Consider the following 26,527-nt stretch of genomic DNA (forward strand, 5'->3'; position numbering starts at 1 on the left):
CATTGAATTCCAGCACTTAATTGTATCTTGACAGATACGTATTTCGACCTAACAGTAAGTCGAGTCAAGTACGAGACACTGAAGACGGCCTTACTGTTGCGGTCGAAATACGTATCTGTCAAGATACAATTAAGTGGTGGAATTCAATGGGATCGTAAAAACTCGTCTTATGACAAGTGAAGACATTCCAATAAAAAGCTCAAAATAATTTTCTTGCCTCAAAGTGTCGAAATCAGTGTAGATGGAGTCCACTTGTCGTCCTTTTTGTAGAGCTTGCGTGATGACAATTAGATTGGTATTTGCTGACCGCTTTGGCATACACCTATGTTGGTGCTCAGAGATAAAATCTTTGCAGTTGTCTACTTTCTCCAACAAATTTGAGATTGCACATAGAGTAGCTATCTCATGATAATAGCTGACTCTACGTATGTTGTCGTTTTTAAAGACAGTAAAGATATACGACTTTTTTCTAATGATGGGGAAACTTGAAGCAATTTGTTGAATAGCCAAGACAATGCTACGGATAGGCTACTTGCACATTGTTTCAATAGGAATGCTGGTATCCCATCTGATCCAGAATTAGTCGAAGCTTTCAAGTAACAACACGTATTGGCTATTGTTTGTACATCAATTAATGGATGGTCATCTACTGGATAAATAAAATAAATAAATCTATTCATGTACTATTGATGTTAACTTGTGGTAGCTTTTTGCGCACAGCATCTAGCGCCTGTATTCTCATTTCGATTCATCGATCAGTACCAAAAATAAAAGGCGCATTTTCTGTTTGCTGAAATAGAATATCATAGTTTATTTCGGATTCTTTTCATTTTTATCTCTCAGATATCATACAAGAAATCACATTGTTTCGGTTCAAAACGGTAAATGACTAATTCATACACCTCATTAGGGTGTCTCCACTATCTTTCGATTCCAATCATAGCAATATGATCACTATAACGAAATCACTATATGTACAAACTTTAACTTTATTCTTAGAGAAAAACGACCTTTTCCAATGCTTGATCCTTAACTCCTAGAAATTGCTTCAATTTTAGGGAATAAAACAAATAACATATTCGGTCAAACGATTGAGCGGATTAAGAGCGTCCCATTCAATTCCATAAGTGTTACGCTATCTCATGTCGCTCCCGCATGTTCCTTTTTAACATTACACAACGGACTACGAATACACAGGAGTTGATTTTTTAAATACATCTAATTTGTAATTTTTACTCATAATTTGCTAACCTATAATTTTTTGATGATTTACATTTCGTCCTCAGACTTTTTTGTTCCGATGAGGAGTCTTATCTATGGCATTACTATACTGTGCTATCGTCAATGAGAGCAGCAGCACCGCTTATAAATCGCATAAATCGCCCGCTACGTATACCTGGTTGGGTGTAGAGGTTCCTAAAATTAGGAGACCGTTTCAAAAGGGCCACCCTAAACATTCGGTCAGATTTTTCACGTTTCCTGATAACATGCCTTCGTCTGAATTATGCTCTAGACGAGAGATTGCGTCGTTGGCTCTAGTGTTCCAAGTACACGGTCATAATGCCCATCAGGCCAATACCCAGCAACAGTGCGGCAAACTGTTTGATCGATTCACGTGGTTCGCTTTCACTCAACAGATCCGGCAGCACCGTGACCAGGGCGATGTGTAGAAAGCCTCCCGCTGTGAACGGCATAATCCAGGACGTACGAGCTTCCATGGCCGTGGTTGCGCCGCTACCCCCAATGGCTACCAGCGCTCCTATGAGCCCGGCTCCGGCCGTCAGCAGTTGTGCTTTGGCTGCGTCCCACCGACTGAATCCAGATCGCAGCAAGATGGCAAAGTCTCCCACTTCATGCGGGATTTCGTGCACTAAAATAGGGAGATTATTAGAATTTACACCTTTGAAGCAATCACAAAGTACTTACAAAGAATGGCAAACGTTGCCAACACGCCATGTCGGAAAGACACCAGGAACGAACCTGCTACCGCCAGACCATGAGTGAAGTTATCGATCGAATTGGCCAGCAAATTCAGATAACCTGCCACCTTCTTGGTTGGTTCTTTTTTCTCTTCCGTCGCTTTCCCTGCCAGAAAGCACCCATTTGGCACATCTTCAATATCACAAGCACCAGTTTGACCACAAGTTCCAACGTACCCCTCCGGGAGCTTTCCGCCGGACTTCCTCAGCAAGCATGTGGCAATTTCGACGCACTTTGGCTGTGGATTGTTCTCGTCAGCACTCGTATATCCGGAAAAGATTTTCTCCACGATTGTAAAAATCAGCACACCACCAAGCACCCACAAACCACTGCGCATCGAAGGATGGTCATCTGGAAACGAAAATAGGATTACACTGGGTGATTAGTGGGGACAAACTGATAAACTGATGATCTCACCAGTTCCACCGGACGCCACATCGCTACTCCAGGCCTCGGGTAACAAGTGCAGAAAGACGTCCCCCAGCAGACCTCCGACGGCGAAACTCAGCAGCACTTTGAGTGTCTTCGATTCGGCGGCTGCAATGAAAGGCATCAGATTAGACTCGGTAGACAGTAGCCAGTGGCATATTGATTTGTTGTTTTATGATGACGATGAAGATGATGCCACTGAAGATGCGATTTCAGATTAACTACCGACATGGTTCGAGTGCAATAAATTTAGCACTTTGGAGACAATTGCATTACACGAGCACCCATTGCGGTTGGCGCCCACGTACGACACGATAATGATCCATCGCGATTCGATTGACGATTATTTTCGACGGAACCCGGTTCGAGCTAGAGAAAGGTTGGTAACAAACGGAACCGTGTTGTTTGCAATAGACATCTATGGATAATACAAAGTTGTGATGGTTATTGGTCATCATCCTACTCAGATAGGAAAAGGTTTTTTTTTGCAGTTATTGTAATCCCAAAGGATTGTAAAGTTTGTCATTTGGCAATGTTTGAATAAATAATAAATCATAACAACGATTGAGAAAATAACAATTTAATGTGTGTGAATTCTAATCACGATCTGCCAATTTTGTCCTCTATTGAAGTTTTAGTGACCCGGCCTTATCAAACTACCTGTTATTTCATGACTAGTCCTGGATCACTTTCACTTACAATAAACACTCAATTCATTAACATGCTTAACTATTAGGTAAACAAATGCAAATATTTTATTTAAAAAATCCACAACCTGGTGCCTTTCTCACGTGTTAGGTACACGGTTGGGTGTCACGTGAAAAGGTAAAAGCACAAAAAGTATTTTTTGCAATTCCTGATCATAATATCTGGTTTACAGTTCGTCTTTGAGTGATAAAACGGCCTACTTTTCCATACCAACGAAATGGGTGCTTTAATGAACATTATGCAACTCAAATGGGTTGCATAATATTCATTATAACACTCATTTGGGTGCTATAATGAAAAACTTACATCAGAACAGTAGTTACATGATTACATTTTGCTAAATTAGCTTGGGCAAATGTTCAAATAGTGTATTCTCTGCATTGCATAATGATTCAAATAGTTTGGTGGACATTACACCAAAATTTCCAAAGGCAAGTACATCTCTATCGCTTTACAGTTTATCGATGTGCAATGCAGCACGGTAACATTGAATCTGATTGTTCTCTGCAGCAACATAATTTATTGGCAAGAATGATCATGTCGAGTAAATTAGACTGTACAATTTTGGTACCGATTTATCATATTAAAGTCCATTTTTCGTCATTGCAAAAAATAGCGTGTGCAACTCGTTGCAAAACTCGATTTTTTCAGCACTCGTAGTATTTATCCAACTCGGCAGGCCTCGTTGGATAAACGTACAACTCGTGCTGAAAAAATCATCTTTTTGCAACTTGTTGCACAAACTACTATTAAAATAGGTAATATTAAGATATGGATAAATGCCATTATCAAGTTTGTTAAGAGTATCCTATCCTATAAGCTAATTGCCATGAAGCAATGAACTTGCGGATCGAAACTAACACATACTTCGGCTCGTTGGGCCAGAATCTGGAGCACATGCCCTCATGTGGAACCGTACTTTTTCTTGGACATTGCCAGTGCCTATAATATAACATGAACTCCAGATGTGCTGATGAAGCTGAAGCAATGAGCATCTTCGGAAACCTCCTTCAGTGTTCATCAAGTACTTTTTATTGGACCGGTCATTCCAAGTGAAACTCGGAATACACCAATCTAAGACCGTAAACAGGGAAACCGGGTTCTCCATTGCACAGTAATTGCAGTAACATTGTTCTCGATTGGATGAAGGATTAATTAAGGGCATTTGAAGATCACTTTAACCGGACTTAAAAAGGATCTTCCCGCAGATGTTTATCATTGAAAATGGCTACTACGGTGGTCCTGGTCAACTGGAACGCTTAGTCGCTCAAGAGCAACACCATCCATCGAGCTGAAGGATTTCCTAGAAGAGAAGGAAGATGATGCCAAACCTGAGGCAACAGTCGCGGAAATCGAAACGGCACCATTTGGAGCAACGATATGGAGGAAAGCCACTACACGATCCTGAGCCCGGATTTCCCCACTCGGCTATGTCGGTCCGGTGTCCATGCAATAATCGACCTCTGCATAACAAACATAAACGACAATATTTTGCAGTCGATCGGTGGTGGAAGTGGACGGTAATTCGGCATCAGCTAAACTATCATCAAGTCTACAGGAGTAGGCCCGGAGTTCTAGGCCCGTGAATTACACGTTACAACGGCTCGGTAGGTAAGCAACATTCTAACCATTGATGTATTCACCAAAGATTAGATTCGTTTACGAAATACCAATCGCAGGCAGTACCAACGATTGTGTCGAGTTCTAGGTAAAACGGATAACTTGATTTGTTTTATCAATGGAGATACTTGCGACTACGTTGTGCAGTAAAGTTCTTAATTTTAATTTTGTTACGCTTCCTTAATGCCGAGAAACTTGTTCACATGTTGAAGCTTTGTATTAGGCATTCGATACTGTTGAATCTTGTACAGGGTTTGCAGAAATCGCTCTCAATAGATAACGAACAACGATAAAAGAGAGGCAAAAACTGTTCCGAATCATAACAAGCCATGATAACATATTTATCAAACTTGTATACAAGTGCGAAAGAAACAGAATCCTCGCATTTGGAGCTTTCTAAAAGAACTTTATCATGCGGTATAGCCTCCCGAATCGGTTCTCTATCATGACAGCTTGGGAAAAAAAGTCTCTCGCGGTATGCTACATATCGTATATGTATACAGAGATGAAAAGTGAGAGACTTTTTCATTCTCTTTAAGATTCAATCCCTGATCTTGAACGCGATTCTGTAATAATGCTGATTGACCATCAAGAACATAAAGAACGAATATGAATGAAAGTTAATGTAAAAACGTCTTGAACCAGCCATGTTCAGACACCTGTATAGGGTGGAAGTTGATCTGACCATGCTTTCTGTTGACTCAACACAATACATCCGGAATTAGCCTGTGGGTCCAACGACGTTTGACTGCAGTATCCCATGCATGCTCTTTGCAATTTGAGCAACGAGGCTGCTCCCTTGACATGTCGCACTTGCACCGAGTCCCTTCCGTTAAACCACTCCACAGCTTCCTCCAGAAGTGTGTCTATTGGCGTTATCCCAGCAATGGCATAAACCGTCTCATACGATATGGTACCCCTAATCCCAAGGCGTTAAGCGACCCGTGCCGAGGGGATGCATGTCCAGGTAGGTGAAATAATGAGCTAGGCCTCTAACGGAGCCTGTGGGGTACCTGGGCACTCTCCACAGTAATTGTCCCTTACCGCGTCATGCTGGGCTCTGGCGTGGTGGACCTCTTTTCCCGAGCAACTCGTGGGACCAAAATGGAAAAACCAGTCAATTCTTCAATTAGTGGTAGTAGTTAGGCGACTACCCCTTCACAAGAGGTAGGTTGTTCAGGTCTCCGCCTAGGAGGCCAGAAGCAATAGTCGGCAGCTCGGTGCGCAGCCCCAGCGTGGGTCCCAGGCTACGCCGGTAGAGGTTATAGACGGCCCATGGCTTGTGAAGGCGATGAACCGCAAACGCGATGAACCGCAAACGCGATGGGCTTTCGACCTTTGACGGAACAGCTGAACGCCATCATCGACTTTGCGTCATCGAAGCATAATATCAGTAAGGACCTCAAGAGGAGCTTGCTGAAACTTCGAAAGTCGATGTTGGACGCAAAGCTGGAGAGGGCGGTCGGGACGGCCAAGTGTAAACCCGTGAAATCCGTGGAGTCGAGGTCTACCCAGACTGAGGCCCAAGGATTCGCGGACTCGGGCAAGGTCGAATCGACCGAGGGCGTGCCAGCGAAGACGGTGGTGCCAAAGTCTACCCAGACTGAAGCTCAAGTATTCGCGTGCATGTCGGGGGTGACTGATCCAACGGAGCAGACACAAAAACGGGGGAGACAGTCTCCAGGGGATGACAGTCTCTGGGGGCCGCTCCAAAACGCGGAGGGTTACTACCCCGAACAACGGTAGTGGGGCTGGGAAGCTGAACCCCGGCCAAATACCTCCCAAACCGGGGGAGGAAGGACCTGGAAAGGTGGTAAGGGGTTACGGCAGGCTGAGAATTCTCAGCCATCCCAGACCAGGGAAATAGAGGGGGATGACGCCTCCTGGACTCTGGTCAAGAACAAGAGGAAGCCGAAGACGTCAAGGGCCGAAAAGAAGGCCCAGGCGAATGAGGGTAGCAAGAAGTCTAGAGTAGGCGCCAATCGCTCCAGGGGCGATGCCCTAGTCATCACGGCGGACGAGGCTAAGTACTCGGACGTCTTGAAGGCGATGAGGAGTGACGTCAAGCTCGGTGAACTCGGCGCCGACGTACGTCGAATAAGACGTACCCGGATGGGCGAGATGATCCTCGAGCTGAAGCGGGGCGTCTCGCAAAAGGGCGCCGCCTACAAGAAGTTGGCGGAGGAAGTCCTTGGCGAGACGGTTAAGGTGAGGGCACTCACGACGGAGGTGAATCTAAGGGTTAAAGACCTGGACGAGATCACCGAAGTCGAAGAGCTCGTCACGGCACTACCCGACCAACCATTCGTCCAACTACTTCAAAGTTCTTTAAACAAAATTGAATAATTTTGTCGGTATTTCTTTACCCTAAAATATTTCCAAAAACGATATAAATCTTAATGAATCGTTATCTCTAATCATGTAAAGAATGTTATCAACCGAATGATATATATTGATATAGCATTTCAAAGATAAACACCGATACATCTTTACCACTGAATTCATCGCAATAACGTTATGAAGATTCATGAAACGTTATCTGATTTTCAATAAAGTACGATCTCAACGCGATCGATGTACGATCTTTGACAAATAATTTCATCGATGAACACCACTGCCTCGTTATCACTTTTTAGTTCATCGATTCATATCGCTGGACATCGAAAAATCGATTGATATTTTGGCTTTTGTTTACTTCCTCAGAAATCTAGATTTTCGGAATAGAAATTTATTATGGACGAATGTTGAATGAAACGACATTCGTTTTTCAATAATCGCAAGAGAACGATTCCGTGTTGAAGAACCATTTTACGTAGAAATGTTTGAAATGTATTGCATGGAAGTAAAGTAAAATGAAAAGGAGAATGTTATAAGGTGAAAAATAATGCCCCTACATAGAAGTAGTATTTCAAATAAATTACATGGCGAAGAATGTTATTGCAATTTAACTGTACTCGCATTGAAAAACATAGTTTGCTTTAGTGATCAAGTTCACTGCGCAAATCAACACCATTGGTTCTTCAGGTTCGATTCTTAAATAAGCGAATAAATAAAAAAAAATCTGTATGTGAAAAAGACTCTCGAAGTACCTCTAAAGATTTTTATTTTTGTCGAATTTTTGGTAGGTCGATAAAGTAGACTGGCGAAAAATCGTATCTTTTGAACGGCATCAATTGGTATCGATATTTTGAAAAAGATCGTTATAAATTTGTCGTGTTTTAACTTCTGTCTAATTTGAGATTCTTCAGAAAATAGCATCGATCGCTATCGATGTTTGGTAAGAGAATCTTTAAAGATTGTTATAAAGAATTTTTAAGAAACTTGAAGAAATGGTTGGTCGGGTACGGCGACAGTGTGAAGTGGAGACGCCCACCGCAACCGTTCGGCTACGGAAAGGTCCGGCAGGGACGCAGGTAGCATTGGTTCGGCTATCTGCAGCGGACGCCTCCGAGGTAGTCAAGTCAGGGAGCGTCAAGGTGGGATGGTCGGTATGCCCTGTGGGCATATACGAGCAACCCGAAGTTTGCTTCAAGTGCCTGGAACCGAGGCACAAGCAATGGTACTGCAAAGGCCCTGACAGAAGCAATCTCTGCCGACGCTGCGGATTGGAGGGACATAAGGCACAATGCTGCACGAACCACAATGGCACAATGCTGCACGAACCCTCCCAATTGTTTGATTTGTTCCAGCAAAGCTGTGAACAGCAAGCACCCCAAGGGTTCGATGTGCCCGGCGTTTAAGCGTGCTGCAAAATCACAGTGCAGGTAACGCAGCTGGCTTGCTCGGCCTCGCCCGAGTGTTTGGTGTGCGCAGGTTTAGAGGAAACGGCGGAACACGTGTTGTTCGTGTGCCCATGTTTTCGCGCAATGCGTGACCACATGCTTGCCACATGTGGTCTGGACACTACCCCGGGCAACCTAGTTCGGAGGATGTGTGAAGATGAAGTTGGCTGGAACGCTGTTTTATCGGCTATCGTCCAAATCGTCTCGGAGCTACACAGAAGGTGGCGCGTGGACTCAAGGATGGCTAGTTCAGGCGCAAATAAGAGGTGGTCCAAGGGATCGGAGTCGGCTTCATGGGTCATACCTGTGGTCATGCCCTGTGGTCGAACTCCTCGGGGTCCTCGTCAAGGCTGGGGCAGGCGTAGGCACCGCGTCGGCAAGTCCCTCTGTGTGTTGGCGAATAGGCCCTATCGCAGAGAGGTCAATTTGGGGTGCACGCGGCATCATCATTCTTGATACCAGTCGTGCAGAGGGAAGCAGGCGCGAAGTCGACCCTTCCCACCTTCCGAGGACATATGGCGTGGTAAGGCCACCTAGAAAGCCGGCAATGCGCTGGCACGATACCATGGTGTTCTTCTAAAAAAGCGAGTCACGATGTTCGATGCTGCAAGGACACGCAGCTAACCTCGAGGGTGCGTCGTGCACTGGCCCCCTTTGAAGCATTACTTTCTGGTTGTACCGAAGGGACTATGGGCTTGGCGGCAATAGAAACGGTTTAGCGGGTCGGGGATGTAGTCCTGCCTCCCTCGTTTGCTGTTGGAGGTGGTCCCTAACCCCGCACTTCCTGGACAACCCAGGATGTCTGTTGAGCAGATTCCCCCTCCATTGCTTGGGAAGAAAAAAAAAGGTTCCCTCTGGTCCGACAGTTTACCAAACTTCCGCAAGTGAGGAAGAAACAAGAGGCTCCGGTCAATGAATACTCCGAGAACTTTCACAATTTTGTTGTTGGGGATGGGTTGGTCACCCAACTTGAGGCTCGGTCCGGACAGCTGAAGCCTCCACCTGCAGACGTGTTCTCGTTCTCGTTTGCTGGCTCTCATACTGAAACCTACTGAGTTGGCCCAGCGGAGGACGGCACTGGCAGCGGATTGAGCCTTGATCCGTGTACGAGCCGGCGTGTCGCCAACGACAACCAGTAGAATGTCGACTGTATATACATACATAGCTATATATGCATGCTGGCGGAAGGAAACGAAACACCCCTTCCATAGCCAAGAGGAATAACGTGACGGCTATAACGGTGCTTTGTGGAATTCTTGTTTCCTAATTACCAATCATTACTTGAAAAGAGCGCTCTTTTAGGAAATTCAAGGAGGTTGTCAGAAAATCCCCATTCTTTCAACTATTGTAAGACGAAGGGGGTCCAAGTCCTGTTGAAGGTCTTGGAGATATGCAAGTAACCAAATTCACGTGTTTGCCGTTGTTGTAGGCGTTCTGCAGGACATCGCCCAGGTATGCTAAATAAGTGCTCATACCGCATCCCGCAGGGAACGCCGATTCACTAACCTCCACACAACCTTGGAGACACAAGAGGTTAGAGAAGTAGGCCGGTACTTTGAGACATCTCGGGAGGAATTGTTGTTCTTGGGGATGGGTACAACGAGGCTTTTACGCCACTCGCCGGAAAGAGTCAATCAAAACATGCTTGGTCGATCAACTACAGAAACCAGATTTTAGCGGCGGGACGAAGGTGTTTGATCATGGGATAACCAACCCCATCAGGACCTGATGATTTTCTATTACTTCTTGAAATGGCAATTGAAAGCTTAGGAGCGGAAACCCGAGAATTAAAATTAACGTTTTGTAGAGTGATAACGGGAGTGATAACCCGCTGAAGATCAGCTGAATAGTCGTCGACGGAGATTAAACCGGCAAAATATTCGGCCGCAGATTGGCTACGGTAGACCGAGTCGACAAAATCCTCCCACTGTTTTCTCTTCTAGAATCACGGACCTGCGTTCATAGTGTTTTTCTTTATAGTCTTAAAGAACACTTGCTTAGTGACCGGCTGGAAGTCTCCGCAGCGAAAGGCCTTGTCTACACAGCGCGCGTCGACCACCTACCAGCGGAGAGCCTTTCGTGCTGGCCGAGTGAAAAACACTGTGTTTCTTTTTCCTAGAGCCAGCGACGCGAAGATACTTCATAGAGATCCAGAGAACCGCTACGAAATCTATTGCGCTGTGTGTGAAGCTGACCACGGATTTAGTGTGCAGTTTCTGGCGCTGGAACAATATCATCTTAACTGCGACATGGGAGCTGGAAGCAGAAGAATTGACTGGAACTGGAATATATCGACATAGTGGCGACGAATGGTTGGCTGGTGCGGGGTGCACTCTTTTCAGAAACAAAAGGATTCATGGTAGCCATCCGGGAACGAGTAATTGCGACGAAGAACTATAGAACTGAATGAAACTTGAAGGAAACCAAAGAGCTTAACTGTTCATAAATTAATAACAGTCCCATGTAGATAGGAAATCAAGCAAACATGGGACTGTTATGAATTTATTTTCATTTTGGTTTTGCAGCGTTTGGTGGGGCAATGAGAGTGCAAGTCAATTCATAGCCGATAATATAGAGGGTTATGGCAGAAGAGTCCTTGCAGACCACTCGAACGCCATGGCGAAGGATAAGGGTGGGTTGAAGTCAGGCTCGGATTTGGAATCGACTCGACACGCCTATTTCCTATTATTAATGAATATTATCGAGAATAAAGAGAATCATTATAATATATGGTACTTTTTATCATATTTCTTTATATTGAAACATAACAAAATTAGACTGACGCCACGTTCCTAGTTTTGATGAAACTTCTACTCAGTAAATCCAATAGTCCATTCCCTACGAAGGTCGATAAACTTGAACACATTTTTAATCAACCTATCTAGCTAGCTAGGGAACGCATCTGAAAAGTATTGTCGAAAAGAAGAGATCTCACATCATTATCACTGATAAAAAAGATCTCTGCCTGACTGTACTACCATTCAAGGCTCCAAGGCTCACATCACATGCGTAAAATCAGTGCGTCAATGCCAAATATGTGACGCGGCACCAAACAAAAATAGTCAACATGTGATACCACCACGACAGGATATGTATTTGATTGCCATCTCAGTGCTAGTGGCGTTAACTCACCCATCGCAACAAGATAACATATGCGAGTGGAGGGGAATTTCCAAACAAACTCCTAATGAAATTTTTAATGATTTTTTTTTATTTCTACAAAAATTCCTTCTGGAACATCTGAAGCAATTCTTTTGGGAATTCTGCCAGGAATTTCTCCGGGAAGTTCTTCAAAAATTCGGACAGCAGTAAAACAAAACCCTGTTTTGAATCTGAAATTAAGACTTGCCAAAAAAAAACAAAAATATCGGGATTTCAGTCGATCCATCATCATACTTCTTCGGATATTATCGAGAATTCCTTAGGAATTTACTTCAGGAGTTGCTTCGAAAATTTCTTAAGAAATCATGCAGGTGATATTTCATGAATTTAAAAAGTTTTTCAGAAAATCCTCACCCAGGAATTAATTCGGTTAGTCACCCAGAAATTCTTCGAAAATTCATTCAGGAATTCCATCGTGATTTTTTTCTCTCTACTGAAGGGATTTCTTCAAAAACTATTCGCAGACAAATCTAGAAATACCTTCAAAAATTCCTTAATGAATTCTTCGGAAATTCTTTTTTTATTTTCATCGGAAATTGCTTTAAGAATATCTGCGGAAATTCGTTCAGGAATTCCTTTGAACTTTTTTTAAAAATTGCTTCAGCAATTATTTAAAGAATTATAATAATAGTAGGATTTTTTTCAGTTTTCCTATTATTATTATTGGAGTTCTTGCGATTTTTTTCAAAACTTCATCCAGGAATTATTTCGATTTTTTTTATTTCTTTGGATATTCCTCCGCAAATTTAATCAGAAATTCTTTGAGACCTTCGGACATTCCTTCAAGATTTTTTTGTGACTCACTTTTTTTATAGGGTATCTGTTCTATTATTAATAACATGCTCCTATATCAATAACATTCGCAAAACAGGCTATTTAGGCTCAATTTGTGCTCACTGCTGAAAAAATCACAAAAATGAGAAATAAAACCATTTGCGCACCAATTCTTCGTTTTCGAATGGTATTGATTTGGGTCCATGATATGAATTCAAGGAGCAGTTCCCCTATATATCTTTTCTTAGAAAGGAGAGAGGACCTCTCGAGTTACTTCTGCAATTTATTCAGAAATTCTTTTAGGATCATTTGGAAATTACTTTAAGAGTTCTTTCGTAAATTTCATCTGGACATTCCTTCGAGATTTCCTTTAGAAACTCTTCCGAAAATTCCTTTAGTATTTCCTATTTCATACTTTAATAAATTATCGGAAAAATTCAATAATTTCGGAAGAAATTTCATAAGGTTTTACTAAAAGAAAACAATTTCTGAAGGATTTCCTGGAGGAAGTTTCTAAGGTATTTCTGAAGAAATTTCCAAAGAAATTTCTTAAAGAATCTTTGAAGAAATTCTCGAAATTTTCTTATGAATGCTTCATTGCATTTTCAAAAGAATATCTTGGGGAATCTCCAAAGAAATTTCTGGATTTATTTTTTGGAAAAAATCCCTACACTAAATACAAAATAAAAAATACTTGGAGGAATGTCCAAAGATATTCTTAGACAAACTTAATATCGGGAATGCGAGTTCCGTTGTCACTTCCGTTAGAAATTCGTTCGTAAACTTCCAAGGAAATTCCTGAAATGTTGTCCTAGATTTGTGGAAAGGATTATTGCTGGAAATTCCGGAAGAATTGCTGGAGAAACTTTCGAGGGAATTTCCGATGGTTTCCGAAGGAATAGCTGAAATAATTTTCAAAATGGATATTTTTGGAAAAACATTCCAAAGAATTTCGCGAGACCTTTTCAAGAAATTAGACGGTTGCATTGCATTTTACAGATGACAAAATGCAATGCAAATTTCGTAATATTTAAAATGGGCTGACATTTTTCTACTGACGCCAAATTATAAATAAACAAATTACATCAAAAACGCTGGTGCCCCACCATTACCAGAGCTCTGGCGCCGCCAATGGTTACAATATTGACATCACATTCCTGAGCCACATATCGTTAAGGCACAATATTCTGTGCACCTTGGGATTAGTTCTGCGCATTTATTGGTAGCTTATGGAAAATGAAATACTAACATTATGCAGAATTCTCCAACAAGATTAGGAAGTACCACATTTTTTCGGAGGATCAATTGTGGCAACAGGAGGATTCTGACATTCCAAATCCAGAGCTAGAAATATCTCACAATTTCCACAGCATCCAAAAAGCGATGGTTTTCAAAACTTTTTGAATCGTGAGAAGGTTCCTTAGCCACCACAAATAATACATCCATAGCAAACGCTCTTCCAGATAACCGGTAGGACGTGAACCGTCATTGATTAAGCAATGTCTTGAACAAGAGTGCTTCTGTAGGTTCTGTAACATGCGAATACAAACTATGAAGGTGTTTGTGTTCAAATTACGGTCCAGTCATGTGAATTCCCAAGTAAGGTGCAATTTAGTGCAGTCAGCAAGCTAAAGCTCTTTAACTCTAAAACTCAATAGAACTCATTGACGAAAAGCTAAATTCAAATTATACAAGTCTACTGATACTGATGACTGATAAAACTCATCTCTACGCGAGTGGTAAATGAGTGCCATTGATACCAAGGAAAATAAATTAAGTGTCCAATACGGGAGTTCCATCACGACAAAATTACTTAAGCTTTGTGTGGGAAATAATCTTTTGCGAAGGTTTATATTCAAATTCTATATAATTGAATTTCAACTGATGATCTTCTGCTATATCTAGGATGATTATTTTTTGCATATTTTCATATTATTTCTTAAAATCGCACTCGAAAAACTACAACTTCAGCCTTATAAACTTTTAAAACTAATGGTTGCTGTTTTGTTGATTAACTAGCGAAAGACTGACGAATGCGCCACTACAAACTTGACCATCGAGCAAGATATCATCCTTATCTCGAACCCCCAATACTCAACGCGCCTCGTTCTCCTAATGATGCGTTGTACACAGACATCGGATGTAAGCAACAATCGCCCACTCGATATTGTTTTGCGAGAAAATTTGCCACGCATTTCGCCGCAACCAACACTGAATCTCGAGCAGATGGAAATGAGTGAAATGAGTGAGGTATTGCAAAGCCAAGAACATGAAATTTCCTACTGATTCAATAAAATAAATATAAGCATGTGCGATACAAAAAAAATCTAAACTTGACTTGAAAATATTAGCAATCGACTCCCCATCGACTTCTGTCTCGGAATTCTCGGAATATTAAATCATCTTCAATCTACTTACGATCCTTAAAGTCCTTGTCGGCCCCATCGGGCCCCACGGGGATCACCGCCAGCGGTAGGATCCCGCTCAGCCCGATCAGGGCCGAACCGAGCAGCGAGAAAATCCACGGGGTGTACTCCATCGATTTGAAATACGCCGGCACGTAGTTCTCCATCACCTCCCGGTACAGGTAGGCGAACGTTTCGTCCATGAAGACCGTCGAGAAGTTCATTCCTTTCTTTCTTGCGCGCTGATTGCCTGCGGTCTTCCGGGAACTGCCAACGTCCGCTCCAACAATGCACACCGCAATTTAGCACAAAGCACGCCTGATTAACGCTTTAGTTTGCCAATTCACACGACGATGTTTTGGCGACACATATTTCACACGAGAAGCTGCTGCTGCTGCTGATGTTATCGGACTGCGCAAATCGTCTTCCACGGATCGCGCTCAGCCACTAGCCCCACGGGGGTGGTGTTTTGATTTTCTGTTCTGCAACGAATCGAAATCGAAAGGACGGTTTTAAAAATGGGAACTTGAACAAACACAGGAAAAAAGGCAACCGTCCCAGTCGAAAAATGAATCGGAACTAAGTGTGAGCTGTTTTATAAATTAGATCAGCGTTGACTTGAGTCGGTTCGGTTGAATTGGTATTAGGCTCTCTCTTATTCTCTGGTTCACAGATTTGCGCAAAAGTGTGGTGGAGAATATTCATGTGATACACATGTAGGCTCGATGTAGTCAAAGCAGTAGTGGGTATAGCACGAGTAGATACTGTTCACAGCTGATTGGTAAACAACCGAGAAATCTATATTGCTATATAGTCGATTGCCGATAGAATCAGATCGAAAATCGCTATCTTCGCTGAGGTGTACAATCATGTCCCAATCGAATCAAACGAAAGCTATCTTGACGATCAAATAAACATGTTTAGTGGTTTATCTTCGTCTGCATTATGTTTTCCCCGCCAATTACCTACACTATTATTTTGATATTATTTCATATTTAATCAAAAAAGGTTATCATCAGCGGACGAGCTCGGTGGTCTAGTCGCTACCGCTTCTGCCTTACAAGCAGGAAGTCGGGTTCAATTCCAGGCTCGTTTTTCCTACTTTGTAGTTCTATCATAGTTCTTTCTGTGTTTCACGTTCTACCAAAACATTTCCTACTGTTATAACCTTCCACACTAATAATTCCAAAACCTCCCGTGGCACCTATGAGAGGTCGTAGAGTTCTCTGCATCTTTCTTAAGTAGGTATCCAACTATCTATTCTTCCCCTTCCTCAGCATTCGCAAGAACGTGGCCAGGACTATTGGAGAGTGCATTGCTTCCATCTAAAAGATAGTGATTAGTCCCAAATCAATATCTGTGGTAACGGATGAAAGTGATGCTACTCTCATACAATAGTCCAGGCTTGTACCACCTACGAATTTGTGCGAATTGCTCAATGCTAATGCTAATGCTGATCAAAAAAGGTTATCATCAGCGTTCAGTTTTGCGTCAGCGCCCTGAAGTCGATTTTTTCACAGTTTAATATTATTTATTTCATCTTTTTATTTTGTGACAAAGTACAATTTGAGTGGTTAGACTCAAAGCCCTTCATCATTGTAATTTGGATTTTATAATTTGTCTTTTGTTAGTTTTAGATGGTGGGATTTGGCGCAGCTTTTCCAGACCGGCATGCCGTATTAGATCATAGGGAGGATGATTTCTCGCTTAACTTTTCAAAAGGACCTAAGTATCATTTTTTTCATGAATTAATTTGAATAGCGCAATCAACAGAACAACATGAAAGCTTTTGATTGCAGTACTCAAATTAATTCATGAAAAAAATGTTACTTAGGACCTTTTGAAAAGTTAAGCGAGATTTGCATGTAGACAGCAAGCTTATTTTTTAGAGACCGGCGGTTGATCAACAGCAATTTAACAGAACGTTGCATTTTGATACAGTTTTGTCAATCGGCTGCCTGAAAATAAGCCTGCTGTCTTGCCTCGTTGGCCCATTCCATGGTCGTGCCATTGAGGATGATTTTGCAGTCCTCAGTCTGAACAAGCCTGGGGGATTTTGAGTGGGGGGAGATGATGGTTTTCTGGGTCTTTGCCGCGTTTACACAGATCTTCCATGTGGTGAAATAGTCAGGACATCCAGGCCAAGTTGGAGTTTTGCCACGAGCGATCGAATGAATCGTCCCCTGTAGACGATAGAGGTGTCATCTGCGAACAGTGACAAAGTGCCGCCTTCTTGAGGTTCTGGTATGTCGGAGGTGAACAGGTTGAATAGCAGGGGCCCGAAGATACTACCTTGCGGGACGCCTGCGATAATGTCGTGCGCATTGGAACTTGCTTCGATGATTGAGACCCGGAATGTCCTATCCGACAGATAGTTGCGGATGATTTCCAACAGGTAGCTGGGAAGATTGTAGCGATGTAGTTTGTACACCATACCATCATGCACATTTTTTTTTTTTCGAAAAAAAACTGCTGTTCTCTATAGTAGTTGGATGTGGAATGCTTTAAAAAAAATCTTCATAGGTGTCTTGATTATAACGATTACTATGTTAACACACCCTCTCGTTGGAATATTCCTAAATTGTTCTGTAGTACTTCCAATCGTCCATGGTCCAAGGATTTGGTGAAGATATCTGCTAACTGTTTGTTACTAGCAATTGGTTCCACCAGTAGCCTTCCTGCAGCGACATGGTCTCGAAGGAAGTGATGCTTGATATCGATATGCTTCGCTCTTTGCTTTCTGCGTTCTTGACCATGCCGATACATCCACGGTTATCTTCGTATACCGTCACTGGTTCAATCTTCTTGTAACGTTTTCCACTGGTTCATAGGGTTTTATACCCTTTTCTATAATCTAGTTTGCTTTAAAATCCCTTAACAGAGAATAAATATTTTAAGAACTATTTGTGTTTGGGACTTGCTATAAAAGTTCGAAAAATTGAATAAAAGCTTAGATTCAAAATATGTACTAACTAATTCTTGGACAAACGTAGATGGCCATACAACGCTAATTGAGATATACTAAGACAAAGTAATAATTTAACTACTAGAAGTATGAGTAAGGGTCAAAAGCCGCGAACTTGGTAACATAAAGAAATGATTGTCCATTTTACTTTTATTTCACGTCGGCTAGTGATCGGTAGTGAGTTCAGTGATCACCGTTTAATTTTTCTTTTTCTGGGGTGTGTAAATTTAGTTATAATTAAATTAAGTAGAAGACTAAGAAAGATTAAGTTTAAAATTTTAATTAAAAAAAAATATTATAACCTGCGTGAAGTGAACTCTTTCTAATATCTAAATTATTTACTCAAACAGTTCCAGTATTATTAGAATCACCAAGGGCGAACACACAGCTTCTGTGCGATCTTAATTTTATTCAAAAGGTAAAAAAGTGAAAGAATTCATTTTATTGTGTCGTTATTCTAACATTCTTTTCGCGTTGGACATCAGCGTCCAACGGGCGCTTTTTAATACGGGCATAACGCTCGTTAGGTTCCGCCATCTTTTCGGCCACTGTACCAGCTGTGCACTGCCGGTGTGGATTTCCGCTAGGCCCGTTAGTTTCCTGGTAGCCAAACGGGGGAGGGGATTATTACTGGCCTGCTTGCGTTCGTTCGCCGACGATCTGGTAGAGTACCGGTCTCGCCGACACCCTCCCTCGCAACTTTATCTCGGCCTGAAGAAGCGACGATTTCCCTGGCAACACCGACCGCCTCGAGGCATCCGGGTCCGACCGCCCCTGGTGACGAGAACAGCTACACCGTCCAACAGCAGGTCATCGCACGCCATCCGTGCACCCCCGGTTGACGAACCGAATGTTGGTAGCATAAAACCCTGCGCAGGTATGTTTCGCCATGGCCACTATACACTTACAACATATACACTGATACACACACGAAAGGAAGATGAATGAATACACCCAATATTTTGTTTACACGGTTGGTATTCTTCAATTTCCCGGTTAACCTAATTTTTCACAGCTTTTTAATACCACCTGAATTTTCTTGTGCATTTTTTCATGGGGTTAACTCAAAGTTTCATCAACGCTAAAGGTCGTAATCAACTAAAACCCACTCGTGTAAAAAAGAACCGGGTGTACATGTAAATGAATCCAACATAAATAACCTTTTTATATTCATTTCATACGCCAAGATCCCTGTGGTATCTCAGTTCGCCTGGGTGATGCTGTGTTGAGTTCGCTTTAGTTTTACGTTCACTTCAGGCACGTTTGTTATCTGGCACTATCTACTTAAATCTACAGTCGTTTCTTGTTTGTGGCTACCCTCAGTTCAATCAACAAATAACCGTTTGAAATCCCCTAGAGAAGAGAACTCATGCTTCTAGTAGCAAGTCGGGCAACATTAATTAACATGACCAGTGGTCTCTCGGTTTAGAGAGTGGCGCATAAGCCGCTGCGTTTGAAGCTTCTTTAGAGCGAGGTTAAGAACGGTTACATTCTCTAGTCCTAAGTCATTTAGAATACCGGTCAGCCATATTGCCTCAGATGCTGCAGCACTCAACGCCACGTATTCTGCTTCCCTTGATGAAGTTGCCACTGTTATCTGTTTCTTATTAGACCAAACCACGGTTAATCCAAACAAAACCGCTTGCTGACTTCCGGTCCTCAGTAGGGGAGAACGGTCCAAAATGCACCCCTGGGGCAAAATGACCTCAATCATAAAATCACTCATATAATCTGTTGTAGTATATTTATGAACGAATATTATCATTACAATTCATAATTAGTTATCCATCATTGAGCTCCATTGGAAAAATTTAGCAAAATCCCTTCATATTCACTCAAATGTAACGATTTGCTATTCTCCCACGACATCCGTAAGATTGTAGTTCAATCCATTAAGAAATAACAAACAACCATGCGTGCACCATCATTTTACATGCAATTGAATCATTTTAGACCACCGTTCGGGCGTTTTGCCCCAGGCCTATTTTTAAAACATTTTTTAAATGCGTTAGAAAGTCATGAAAACCTTATTGTTTTGAATAGGAGATAATTGTAAAATGCAGCTGGGTTCGCACCTATACGTTGAAATGGTTGGGTATTTTTTTTATATGGGCGAAAACACCAGAAAAGCTTAAGGGGTGTATTTTGGACTGTTCTCCCCTATCAGTAGCCTAGTTTGCGTCGGCGATTCCAATTAAAGGCTTTGCTCCAGAATCTCGCGTGAATGTGAGGAAACCTTTTTGTGGCCCTTTAAAATAACGTACTATTTGCATGAGTGATGCCAAATGCTGTAACCCAGGCTGCACTTGGAATCTCCCCAGGTATCCAAGGAAATGGTTTAGATCACCAAAGTCAGTCATTGAAAACAACCGGGCTATTTTTTTTTTTTAGGGTAATCCAGCTGGAGCTACATCACATAACATATAGGCATCTTCGCCATGGAATGTGGTCCTTGCATGATTTTGAAACGCTAGCGAACCTAGTGGTGGAAGTCAAACTTTACTGAACAACGTGCATAAGACAGAGCAGCATCGCATGCTTCGATGTCTCTTTCTTTCACCTTGGATATACGGGAGTGCCGTTCGTCGATTGTTGATACGCAAAGAGCCTACTTTGAAAATTGCAGTTTGTTCTATCATGCCTATCTGTTTTGTGGTTACATGGTAGCACAAAGAAGGTTAAAGGTTAAAGAAGTAGTTTGAAGAATCGTACCTATCTTTATGTCTCCTACCAATTGCAGTGATGTCTGGTATAACAAGTTTTAATAGTCAAATAGTAAGTTTACTTCTAATTTTGTCGAATATTTCGTAAGGTGTCATTTTGTTTTATCTTTTTTAATTCACCTATCACAATGTCTTTCTTAGTTTTTTTTTGTGTTCTCTACGTAAATTGTTGTATACCATAGCTTTCATGTGTGGTATTTTATATTATGGCTCTTTAATTTGAGACATAACATGCTCGAGGCCATGGCTGTGGTTGGAAATGCGGTAATGACTTGGCAGCGCTTGCACAGATACTGCATCGACGAACAAAGTCTTGAATATCTATGTCAATCTTTGGCCAGAAAACAACGCTCCGAGCAATAGCTTTCATCCTTTCGATTCCTTGATGTCCCCGATGAATCTGCTTTAGACTATACAAATCTGGAACGACGACACGATCTTCCATCAGAATGCAGCCATTTACGATAGACAAAGACTCGCGTCGCAAATAGAAAGATTGAAGCTGTGATGAAATCAGTACTGGAATTTCTCATTTTCAATGAGAGATGTCACGCGATGTTTACATATCTGCTCCTTTCAATATCTATAGAAACGCGAAGGATGAATGGCATGCTACAAAAATCTCAAAAAATATTTGTCCCGTGACAGGGCATGAAAGTGTGCAATATCTGCTTTATTGTTGTGAATATTACCATTTTCAACTCGGTAAATTAAAGCAACATAATAAATTAATCGACTAGTCGCAATTCTTCGCATATAACTATTGAAATAGTTTAGAAATATTAATTATGAAATAAAGCACTACATACTTTCATGGCTGCCGTTCATGCGAAATTAATCAAAGTACCCACGATTCTTTCATTTGGTCGCTTGAAATAGAAACAGGCTGTTTTCTCTTTGTTTTATGACGATCACGACCTTTTCCAGTATTGGATGAAATACTGTTTTTACAGCGTGGCCAACCATTTTCAATATGAATCTTGACCTGCTGCAAAATTGGATCCTTACTGGTGGTGGCCTTGAGCATCTCGAAATTTACTGGAAGCGATTCTATGTTTCCAAGCAAACTGTCGTTGATTTCCTCTTCCAGATTGATGGCTGCGATGACGTATTCCTCTTCAGGCTTTTGATGGTTTGAAATTAGCCTCGAAAGAACATCTGCATATCCGAAATTATTCGTTGAGACATATTCCACGTCAAAATCGTACCCCAGAAGTGACAGGGCCCATCTTTGCAGTCGATTCGCTGTATGAAGTGGAATTCCTTTTTTCGATCCAAACACTTTAACAAGCGGTTGATGGTCGGTTTGAAGTTTGAATCTTCTTCCCAACAGCATACGACGAAACTTAGTTACAGCAAATACTAACGCGAGCGCTTCTTTCTCAACCTGGCCATAGTTTTGCTCTGCTGCTGACAGCGTTCTTGATGCATGAGCAATTGCTTTCAGTTGTCCATCAGGAAAACGATGTAAAATAACTGCGCCTATACCAGTTTTTGAAGCGTCGCCGGCTACAATCAATTCTAAAGAAGGATTGTAATGGGTTGCGTTGCGTTGCGTTGCGTTGTAACGGAGTATTTCGTAGATTGCATACTGATAGCTGTCATGTATATTCTTTAACTTTCTTCCCCCAACTGCTTATGGATTACTATTTGGGAATTAATAGCAACCCCATTGGAGGTCCAAAATGATAAAGCATGAAAGCTACCATTGCTGGCCACGCCCATCTTCTCCGTTACTAGGGAAGGGAAGGAAATGATGATATGACATCTACTTAAAGAGAGGCCAGCGACTCACCGACGCCCTCATAGATGTCAAGGAGTTGGATGGTTGGAAGGGAATATAGTTTAGGAGTATCATCATAAGCAAATGATATGATAAGATTGAATACACGTTGGGAATGACCATGCTAAGAAATTTATGTCACTCCATTGATGATTTTGCTGGGATGGGGCGAAGCTATTAAACTTGCCCTGGCTAATAAGCCTAGGTTTAAGCGCCATTGATCGCTCTCTGAAACGAGAAAGAAAGTTAAATATTTAAATCCCTTCCCCCTTTTTGTTGCTAATTGAAATTGTTAGGGAAATATTGATATCTGTATATGTTTTTGTAATGAGCGAGATTCAAACATGTAACTAGACACGTAGTGCATCATGAACGTCACATCACCGCGAACATGCGTACTAATGTACAAACTGAGTGAAAGAAAGTAATATTCAAGGCTGACATTTACAGGATTGAGCGCATAATAGATTGGGCTTAGCGAGATAATTGTACAACTTTATTTTAAATAACATGTAAAGACTACAACTTTCTGAAAACAAAAATGCCCTAAATGTAACACACAATCTTTTATCGTATAGTTTTTTTGCAAAAAATAAACCAAGACACTTGTTCCCGCAATATCGTATTAAAATATTATATATGTATATGTATAATTATGATCCATTTACTGAATTATTCGGGTTTGTCAGTATAATGGCGTTTTCCGTAGCTCTAAAAATTTAAAGGATTAATAGTTACACTAATAACTACTACATGTCGGAATAAGTCTTCTTTGTAAACTGACATTCTGTGCTCATTCCATAAGATTTCACTCTTACATGACTAACTCTAAACATAGCAGTCGTAGAAGTAACCGTTTTTGACCTATCATCTCGAATTTATGTAATAATCATATCTATAAATGATTTATATTATATATTCGTGTTATTTTATTGATTGTTGTATGCTGTTGAATAAATGAAAAATATGTTGATGGAAATATATGAATCACAACTGATAACACGATGAGTATTAGTCCTGAGTCCTGAACATGCATTCATGTTATGTATATCAAATGTTCACTCAACATATTAAACTTTTACACGAAATGTTAGATTCAGGTCTGAATCTATAAGGGTAGTCCAGGTAGGACCTGGGAAAATCTTGTCCTAATTAGTTTATTATCTTGTAAGCCACTCAAACTTACAAACACTATAAACAACCGATTCTTCCATGAAACGATTACCCAGCTTAAACTCTTTTACTTGACATGTCTAGTGCTATGTGTTATAAAACTTCTAAAATTGAAAAAGTATAATTTTATCACAGTATGAATGTTGGAATTGTACACACATTAAAATGGAAGTTATATTTATTAAAGTTAGCGAGAGACAATATTTCAAAATTCAAAAAATTCAATATGAATATGAATATGAGGCACGGCAAATGCTGGGTAAAGCGTACCATTGGTACTTCGCGTACCTGAAGGAATAAAATAGACCCCATCTCGCGGTCCTTAGCCTCTTACCCAGCAACTCCTATCCCTACCTCCCCGCGGTGCTGGCCGGGATAGGAGCAACCTTAGGGAAGATCGGGTAACCAACCCCGGTGGGAACTATGGTCGTATGCTGACAGGGAAGGGGGTTTGCTCCTTGTGCAAATCTTATTGAGCGTCTGTTCTCCATGTCAGGATCGGCTCACAACAGCGTCTGTTCTCCATGTTAGGGGCGGCTGATCATCGTCCGAGTGCCAGCGAGGGACTCTAAAGTGAAACTGTGCACCATGGTCCACCGGAAATAAGGAGGAATGGTCCTCCGGAAATTTAGGGGTTTGGTGTCAGGCCCTGCAAGCCAGCCTTTAAAAATCATAAGCAACGAACAATCAACAAGAGAGTACGGACCGGAACCATCGGCGAAGACCACTGCGACGAAAAGGGACTAGCGATTGGAAACTCGGTTCGTGGAACTGCAAATCTCTCAACTTCATCGGGAGCACACGCATACTCGCCGATGTGCTCAAGGACCGTGGATTCGGCATCGTAGCGCTGCAGGAGGTTTGTTGGAAGGGATCAATGGTGCGAACGTTTAGAGGTAATCATACCATCTACCAGAGCTGCGGCAACACACACGAGCTGGGAACAGCTTTCATAGTGATGGGCGATATGCAAAGGCGCGTGATCGGGTGGTGGCCGATCAATGAAAGAATGTGCAAGTTGAGGATCAAAGGCCGGTTCTTCAACTTCAGCATAATCAACGTCCATAGCCCACACTCCGGAAGCACTGATGATGATAAGGACGCATTCTACGCGCAGCTGGAACGTGAGTACGACAGCTGCCCAAGCCACGACGTCAAAATCATCATAGGAGACTTGAACGCTCAGGTTGGCCAAGAGGAGGAGTTTAGACCGACTATTGGAAAGTTCAGCGCTCACCGGCTGACGAACGAAAACGGCCTACGACTAATTGATTTCGCCGCCTCCAAGAATATGGCCATTCGCAGCACCTACTTCCAACACAGCCTCCCGTATCGGTACACCTGGAGATCACCACTGCAGACAGAATCACAAATCGACCACGTTCTGATTGATGGACGGCACTTCTCCGACATTATCGACGTCAGGACATATCGTGGCGCTAACATCGACTCTGACCACTATCTGGTGATGGTTAAACTGCGCCCAAAACTATCCGTCATCAACAATGTTCGGTACCGACGACCGCCGCGGTACGACCTAGAGCGACTGAAGCAACCTGATGTCGCCACTGCATACGCGCATCATCTCGAGGCAGCGTTGCCGGAAGAGGGTGAGCTCGATGAAGCCCCTCTTGAGGACTGCTGGAATACAGTCAAAGCAGCCATTAACGACGCAGCGGAGAACAACGTCGGGTATATGGGTCGAAGTCGACGGAACGATTGGTTCGACGAAGAGTGCAGACAGATTCTGGAGGAGAAGGACGCAGCGCGGGCGGTCGCGCTGCAGCAAGGTACCCGGCAGAACGTGGAACGTTATAGACGGAAGCGGAGACAGCAGACCCGCCTTTTCAGGAGAAGAAACGCCGCCTGGAAGAAGCGGAGTGCGAGGAGATGGAACAGCTGTGCCGTTCTCAAGATACACGCAAGTTCTATCAGAAGCTCAACGCATCCCGCAAAGGCTTCGTGCCGCGAGCCGAAATGTGCCGGGATAAGGATGGGAGCATCTTGACGGACGAACGTGTGGTGATCGAAAGGTGGAAGCAGCACTACGAGGAACATCTGAATGGCGCTGAGAGTACAGGCAATGAAAGTCAAGGCAGCGGAGGAGATGACTACGTCAGTTCAGCGGACGATGGAAGCCAACCAGCCCCCACCTTGAGGGAAGTTAAGGATGCCATTCAACAGCTAAAGACCAATAAAGCAGCTGGTAAGGATGGTATCGGAGCTGAGCTCATCAAGATGGGCCCGGAAAAGCTGGCCACTTGCCTGCACAAACTGATAGTCAGAATCTGGGAAAACGAACAGCTACCGGAGGAGTGGAAGGAAGGGTTATATGCCCCATCTACAAGAAAGGTGACAAACTGGAGTGTGAGAACTTTCGAGCGATCACCATCCTTAATGCCGCCTACAAAGTGATATCCCAGATCATCTTCCGTCGTCTGTCACCATTAGTGAACGAGTTCGTGGGAAGTTATCAAGCCGGCTTCGTTGACGGCCGCTCGACAACGGACCAGATCTTTACTGTACGGCAAATCCTTCAAAATGCCGTGAATACCAGGTCCCAACGCACCATCTGTTCGTTGATTTCAAGGCGGCATACGACAGTATAGACCGCGTAGAGCTATGGAAAATTATGGACGAGAACAGCTTCCCTGAAAAGCTTACCAGACTGATCAAAGCAACGGTGGATGGTGTGCAAAACTGTGTGAAGATCTCGGGCGAACACTCCAGTTCGTTCGAATCGCGCCGGGGACTAAGACAAGGTGATGGACTTTCGTGCCTGTTGTTCAACATTGCGCTAGAAGGTGTCATGCGGAGAGCCGGGTGTAACGATTTTCAACAGATCCAGTCAATTTATTTGCTTCGCGGATGACATGGACATTGTCGGCCGAACATTTGCAAAGGTGGCAGAACTGTACACCCGCCTGAAACGTTTTTTTTTTTTTTTTTTTTTCTAACGAAGGTAATGGAAATCTGCAAACAGACACCTGGGGAGGCGAACCCAGGTAGTGTGGGGATGGGAT

At 42.5% G+C, this 26,527-nt stretch overlaps 1 protein-coding gene across 2 annotated transcripts in view; it reads right to left on the bottom strand.

Moving 5' to 3' along the window:
- Positions 1–779: 779 nt before the first annotated feature.
- Positions 780–26,527, bottom strand: part of LOC134202794 (zinc transporter ZIP13 homolog) — a 37,128-nt gene continuing 11,380 nt past the window's right edge. The window contains exons 2-5 of one of the 2 annotated variants that reach the window (XM_062677799.1): positions 14,874–15,337; positions 2,398–2,517; positions 1,927–2,331; positions 780–1,870 (exon numbers count right to left, since the gene is read on the bottom strand). In XM_062677799.1, coding sequence (XP_062533783.1) covers positions 1,536–1,870; positions 1,927–2,331; positions 2,398–2,517; positions 14,874–15,084 — 1,071 coding nt within the window. In that variant the 5' untranslated portion in view covers positions 15,085–15,337 and the 3' untranslated portion in view covers positions 780–1,535. Of the gene's footprint in view, positions 1,871–1,926; positions 2,332–2,397; positions 2,518–14,873; positions 15,343–26,527 lie in introns of both variants that reach the window. The other variant, XM_062677792.1, reaches the window with a different exon arrangement.

This window comes from Armigeres subalbatus, chromosome 1 (assembly GCF_024139115.2).
Source record: "Armigeres subalbatus isolate Guangzhou_Male chromosome 1, GZ_Asu_2, whole genome shotgun sequence".
NCBI lineage: Eukaryota > Metazoa > Arthropoda > Insecta > Diptera > Culicidae > Armigeres > Armigeres subalbatus.